General features: G+C 36.8%; 1 protein-coding gene across 1 annotated transcript in view; it reads left to right on the top strand.

Annotated features, from left to right (window-relative positions):
* Ubr3 (ubiquitin protein ligase E3 component n-recognin 3 (putative)) overlaps positions 1-7,299 on the top strand; it is a 187,218-nt gene that overhangs the window by 73,610 nt on the left and 106,309 nt on the right. Inside the window, exon 19 of the mRNA XM_023719126.1 lies at positions 552-640. Coding sequence (XP_023574894.1) covers positions 552-640 — 89 coding nt within the window. The remainder of the gene's footprint in view (positions 1-551; positions 641-7,299) is intronic.

Here is a 7,299-nt window from a genome sequence, read left to right as displayed (position 1 = left end):
AAAAAAAAAAAAAAAAGAGCACATTTTCTTTTTTTTGTATTTTAGGGAAGGGCCTACAGGGTGTTCAGGGTCTCAATACTAGATCGGACTCCTAGTGATGGGCCTGTTTACAGCCCCCATGAGCTGGGAATACAGGCGTCTATCCCCATGCCCAGTCTCAGTTGCTATCTCAGCACACCCTGGGGGGTGGGGCCAGCCTGGCAGGCCCTGGGATCGAACCCTCAGCCCCTGTGTCTGCTTTCAGGTGCTTTAATTTGTTGAGGTATTTGGCTGGCCCTGAAAATCTGAATTTTGTATCTACTTTATTATGTCAGATTTTAAATTAAATCTTGGCTTTTATTTTTACTTACTGAGTCAGTGAGATTGAAACCTTTTTAAAGCATTAGAATACTTAAAAACAACACATATTAACTGAAATTTAATACTAATCTAGGAAATAGATTGTCTTCCACTACAAGATAGGGGATTTTCATATACTATATATGCCTCAAAGACAGTAGAATAGCTTTAAGCACATTTGGTATTTACACCTTTATTTCTGTTTAATCTAGGCGACAAAAGGCTAGAGAGAGGCAGCAGAAATTGCTTGCAGAATTTGCTTCACGACAGAAAAGCTTTATGGAAACTGCAATGGATGTTGGTAAGTCAGAATTTTTAGTTTAGAATTCTCGTCGTTATAGTTACTATGTGAGGGATGATGTAGTCAGATCTTCTACAATTTGTAAACATTAAGGACAGATGATTTTTAGTTTTTATGTAAACAACAGAGTGACGGGGAAGCAGATCTTCATTACAGACAGTCAGTTCAGTTGATGGAAAGATTTTTCTGATGGTAGCAATATAGTAAACACCTCTGTTCTTTGCTGTTTAACTATCTCTTAGGTTTGTGAGGTCTGTCAGTATATATTTGCTTATTTATTTTGATCTTTTACCCTGTGATTACTCTAAGAGCTTTATAATGATTTTCAAATACTTTTAGTGTCTCTTTTCTGTCTACTCTGAGTATTTCTAAAAATCAGGTGTACTTTTTACTTCCAATTAGCCCTATAGGTTTTACAATGAGAAGGAATGTTATGTTCCTGTATGTTGATAGGTTGCTATGAATAAACTTTTACAAACATTGAAGGAAGAAACTAAATTATAGTCTTAGTTTGAGTTAATCAGGATTCTTCTCTCATGGCTATTTCTTACATTCCAGTGATTTCCTTCCTTGCCTTCTGCTCCCTACTCTCTGTGTCCCTCCCTCCCTTCTTTCCCATTCTCCCTTGTTTCACTTCTTCCCCTCCCCTTCCTGATCTCTTTTCTTCTCCATTTTCCTTCCAGTCAAGATTGCTAGGGAGAGGGGAGGAGAAGCAAAAGCTATCCATTTTGTGTACACCCCCCCACACCCCCGAGGATGCATATATTTTTTCACACCTTTTTGTGCATATATGCACTATTAACCAATGACCAGAAGAAGAATAGAGGTCAGTCCAGATTTACCCCTATGTCTTCTAGGTGATTCACAGTAAAGTTTATGTTCAGGACATAAACTTTGATGAAAAGAGTATTTTGATGTTTCTGTTCATGGGATTTAGTAGCAGATGATTTTCTCAATATGAAAATAAAGGTTTGTGCTCACTTGGGCAGGTATTACTGAAGTTGGAAAAACAAGGATGTAGTTTATAGATACTACTTTATCCTTTCCTTGTTCTCTTGCAGATTGGTAATTGTTTTTGTTTTTACATATATTATGTGTTTATGTAAATATACACAGTACTCAGTATCTCAGTACCCCTTCATATAAAATTAACTAAGAAGCGCTTCTACCCTTCCTTTCATTTTTCTATTCTTAATCTCTTCCTTTTGCCTTTTACCAGCTACTTGTGTACTTTTTAATTTGCCCGAGTTGCTAACATTTTGCTTTACAGTTGCAGTAATGTTTTTCTTCCACAGATTGACTCTTAACACAATGAAGAGTATTTATTTGTATCAGTATTACTTTGCTATGGCTGTTGAGTACAAGATTAAATAATATATTAGCAACCATTTACTCTTGTGTCTAGTGGCTTGACTCCTTAATCATTTTGAGACTGTGTTTAGTACCTAATCTCATGTCTTACAGTTCTTTGAGTGTGAAAACTTACAAAATTTTGAAGGTGTGTCTTTTTTTTTTTTTTTTTTTTTTTTAAGAAAAGGTTTTTGTTCTGTGCTGGGTTTCCAGGAGTATACTGTCACACATGGCCAAAATTCATAGAATTTTATATTTATGTTTGGATCATAACTTACTATATTGCCTTTGTTTTTCTCTGAAGTTTTAATTGCCCCATTTTATTTTAAAGATTGTATTGTGGTGATATCTTTTTATGTCTCTTTTTTCTGGTCACATAATCGTCCTGTTGTTTATGTGGAATACTTTCACAGTGAGGTCCCTTTGCTTTCAAATGGCATGTTATGTGGCCATTTCTTTGAGATAGGTTTGCTGCATCTCATATCTCATCTCCCCTTCTCCTCTTCTTCCCCACCTCTTCTTTTTTTCTCTCTGTCTCTCTCTGTCTCTGTTTCTTTCTCTGTGTCTGTCTGTCTCTGTGTCTGTTTGTCTGTCTGTCTCTCTCACTCACTTTGTTGTCGATATGCATCATAGTGCTTGTTCGGAGGCTACCCTGATTCTATCTCTCGAAGAGACTTCAGTTTATTGTCACACTTAATTGTTAATTTAGATGGTTGTAGAGTGCCAAGTTGATGAAATTTTCTGTCACAATTAAAGGCATTGCTCCCTTGTCTTTTACCACTTATTCAGTGAGAACTCTGGTAGTCATATGATTCTTACACCTTGTAGGTAAGCATTTTTCCCTTTTCTGTGATGCTTTTATGTTTATCTGATTATTAGAGATCTGAAAGTTTATTATCACTTCTATCTATGAAGATTTTTTTCTTTCTTCTTAGACTTACTATATGTCATTCCAATCTGTAGATTCCTATTTCTGAAGCTGTAAGAAAAATTTTCTTGTGACTTTTTGATGTTTTAAATCACTATCTTCAGTGGTTCTCAGTGATCCTTACCTACTGGTATTTATGTCTTTTCTTTTATGTGCATCAGCGCTGGTCTGCACGACCATAGAATATAGCACAAGTGATAGTATGTTATTTTGAGTACTGCCTTTCGAAATTATGACTTATGCTGTCCTGGTTGCTATCTCTGTCGTGAAGTACTCATTCTAGTATTTGGGGCTGCCATGCCCTGAGCAGGCCCATGAAGAGACCTGAGGCCTCTGGCCAGCAGCCATGTGCAGGAGACTGGATGTGAAGATGCTGTGCTAATTAAACCTCTAGGTGACTAAGGCTGGCTTGTAGTTTGGTAGCAGTTTTAGGAGAGATCCTGAGCTATAACCAGCCATAAAGCTAAGCTGTTTCCAGATAACTTGCCCTCAGAAACTGTTAAATGTTTTAAGTCACTGAACTTTGGGGCTTATTTGTTACAGAAAAGTATTGCCATACTTCTCTTGTTAGGGATTCTAGGTTGGATGATAAATCTCTTAGATGAATCTCTTGGTGATCCCCCTGTTTACAGCTTCCTACGAGCTGGGATTACACATCTGTGCCACCACACCCAGTCTCAATTGCTGTCTCAGCGTGCCCGGGGGGGGGGGGGCAGCACCACAGGCCCTGGGATCGAACCCGGACCCCTGCGCCTGCTTACAGGTGCTTTAATCTGCTGAGCTTTTTGGCCGGCTCTTCATTATGTTTTTTAATTGTTCTTTTTTTTTTTTTTTGGGGAGGAGCCGGGGATTGAACTCAGGCCCTTGTGCTTGCCAGGGAAGCACTTATTCCACTGCGCCATCTCCGTGGCCCTTAATTGTTCTTTTTACTTTATATACAGAGAGATTTCTTTTCTTCAGAATCCTGTTATTTGTGTATAGAACTTTTTTTTTTAAATCTTTCTGAATGTGTTTGGGGTATGTTTTGTTTTTCTCTCTAAATTATCCTTCTGAATTGCTTTTTAAATTTACAGAGGTCATGTTGCTAATTTTCCTCATTTGCCTGATGATCCTTATGTAGAGAGAAGAGACCAGTCAACCCTCAGACTTCAGTTAGGGGTGGGAGGACAGCAGACCCTTCTGTGTCAGAAGCCCCTGTCTCCTCTAACCAGCTTGTTCAGTTTCTTGGGAAAATAAATTTCAGTTTATCCACTTGGATGCCCTGTTCAGTCAGGGATAGAGGAGGGGTGCCACATAGTGAAGAGTGTGTATGTAGTCCTTCCAATAATTAGTGTTCAGAGTTACCTTACCTGATGGCTCCTGCCCTCAGTTTTGCTGGCTAATTCTGAGTTCACATTGAGTTGACAATTGTAATGGACAGATAAATTTTCCCCTTTGTGTAACTTTCTTATAGCATATAGATAGTTGCAGCTTTTATGTCTTTCACACTGAAAGCATGTCTTCCTCTCCTTCAATCCCTCAAAAATTTTGTCGATGTCTCTTTTTCTAGCACTACATTGTTTTCCTATATTATTCTTGTGGGACTATTTCTTCATGTATTTTGCTTTTTTCGTTTCAGTAGGTTTTTTTTTTTTTTTTTTTTTAAAGAATGAATGAGGGATAAAGCATGTTCAGCTTGGGGTCTTGAATCAGCTATAGATGCTTGATGACTTCGTAGGGTTAATTACAATAAATCTATTTAAATATTGTCATGTTAGGGCCAACCAGATAGCTCAGCAGATTAAAAGCGCCTGGAAGCAGGTGCAGGGGCCAGGCGTTTGATCCCCAGGCCTCTGTGCCAGCCCCACCCCTGGGGTTTGCTGAGACAGCAATTGAGATTAGATGTAGTGGTGCACACCTGTAATCCCAGCTCTTAGGAAGCTGTAAACAGGTGGATCACTAGGAGTCGGATCTAGTAGTGAGGCCCTGAACACTCTTTAGACCCTTCCCTAAAACACAATCAATCAATCACTCAATCACTCAGTATTGTCATGTTTAAAATGTATCTGGTATATGTAGCATGCTGAACATCAAGGCTTAGTAACATAGTCCACTGTGGAGCATTTGTTTTCCTCCCCCAGTCACTTGGCTGCCTGGGAGCTATGGCTCTCTACTACTGTCCTGCACTGTGAGAATATCATACTTTATTTGCCCCCCCAGGAAAAGAGCAAAATTCAGAATTTGAAGTATGGCTCCTATCGAATGTGCATTGCTTTTGCACAATTGTAAAGTTGAACTATTGTAAGTCAGATGATCATATATCAAGGACTGCTTTGCACTTGGTAATATGTATTGATATATAGGTATAAGGCTAAATTTTCTATTATTACAAAAGCATTAAAATTGCATTGTAAGAACTTGGAAAACATGAACAACAATAACAAAGAAAGTGAATAATATTATTTTACTACCACATTTCCTAAGGTAGGCTGTATTTTTATATTTTTTGTAAGTATGTATACACATACAAATGCGTTTTTTTACCAAAACGAAATAATTTCAACATGCAGTTTTTTGTTATGAAAATTTCTACACAAACAGAGCCTGAAAGAAAAATATTATGAACAGCTATGTACTGATAGAACCATCTCCTCACAAACATTTTTCTGTGTTATTTTCTCATTCTCTTTCCAATAAATGAAGTAAATTGCCTGCATCAGTTCGCTGTTTTACTTATAAATACTTAAGCATTCATGTCCTAGGATTAAAAATTTTTTCCTGCATAAATATAGCACATTATACCTAAGCAAATTATTTTTCCTGAAAAATTAAGAAAATAGCTTTAAGATACTAGACCTGTACTATGTTAAACAGTGAAATTATTAAGTTAAAATCATTATTATTATTATTTTTGGCGGAACCGGGGATTGAACTCAGGCCCTTGCACTTGCCAAGCAAGCACTTATTCTACTGACCTATCTCCTAGGTCCCTGTTTCAGTTTTTTTGGGATAAATAAAAAAGTGAGTTCTGGCAGGTGAAAGCAGTGGTACATACTGGTTACCAAAGCTGATAAGCAATGCTTAGGGTTCATTCTGGATTGTAGATCTAAATGTTGTGTTTCTTCAAGGTTATTGACTCCTTTTCCTAAATCTGACTATTTTTTGGAAGGTTTAACTTTTTTGGCAGTAGCCAGGGAGCAGGAAGAGCAGTTGTGGGTTCAAGTGGACATAATGGCTAGCAAACAGAGGCAGTTCTCAGAAGTCATCAGGATAAATGAGCTGCACTGCCTCTCAGACCTTATTCTTGCATGCCTCTGTGGCAGTAGGTAGCGCAGTAAAGATTCATGAGCACCTGGTTTCTTTATGTTGGTCATAGCCACACCAGTAGTACTTTGGACCATGCTGATTCTAGATTCTCTTTATTTGTAACTTATTCCCTTTATAAAGATGTCTGATTCCAAACAAACCCACTGATGTCCCAGTTTTCACATGTTACTTGAGATAAAACTTATAAAATCACACATTGATTCACCTCAGATGACTATTTCCTTTTTTTTTTTTTTTTTGATTGTGGCATTTGCATTATATTAGTAAGGCATGAAGCAGGTTCCACACCTGAGGTATTACCTAGCAGTACTCCCAGTTCTGTTTATTCTTCAACTAATTCTCTGCTTCACTTACCAGATTCTTTTTTGTCTTACGTCATGTGTGTGTTTTAAAATACAAATAATCTATAGTTGCTTTTTTCTTATTTTGTCTGTATCTTTGTGTACAAAAATTCTTGTGTAGTAGCATAGCATAAAAATTATTTCAAACTTATGTCACACAGTTCATTATAATCCTCTAATTGAAAATATATCATTAGGTAATAATTTGAATACAAAAATCTTTCTGAGTACAACAAACTTCCACTTAGTATTCTTATATATCTGCTGATAATGCCTTTTTATAGTTATGAAGTTTTCTATGCAAAGAAGCTCACTTCTACATTTCTTTCCATACTTTTCTCCTGATTAGTGTCCCCTGTAAGGTAGCCATCTAGGTGTAGGAGCCAATATGTAAAGATTATAAACTTACTCTGTTAAAGTTAGTCAGAGGGACAAGGGAAAAATTAAGATGTATTAAAAGGAAGAGTCAATGTTTAGTTGTTTGATCAATCTTGCCTATCTATATCTGGTAGTGTGAGCAACAAATTTGATGACAGCAATATGTAATGTGACAGCCATTGTTAATATTCCATTCTTGTTCTGAAATTCTGTACCATTTGTACTGTCTTATATTGTTTTATTTCTGTCTTTGTTCTTGTTATTTGTTCTATTTTATGTTTTTCCTCTTTAAAATAAAATTTTGAACTAAAAAAAAAATAAAGTTAGTTAGAGGGGTATGGCTAAAATAAAACAAA

The sequence above is a fragment of the Octodon degus genome, unplaced genomic scaffold (genome assembly GCF_000260255.1).
Source record: "Octodon degus isolate 3935 unplaced genomic scaffold, OctDeg1.0 scaffold00065, whole genome shotgun sequence".
In the NCBI taxonomy this organism is placed as follows: Eukaryota; Metazoa; Chordata; class Mammalia; order Rodentia; family Octodontidae; genus Octodon; species Octodon degus.
Note: the sequence above shows the minus strand (reverse complement) of the source record. Positions and strands in the feature narration are given on the sequence as shown.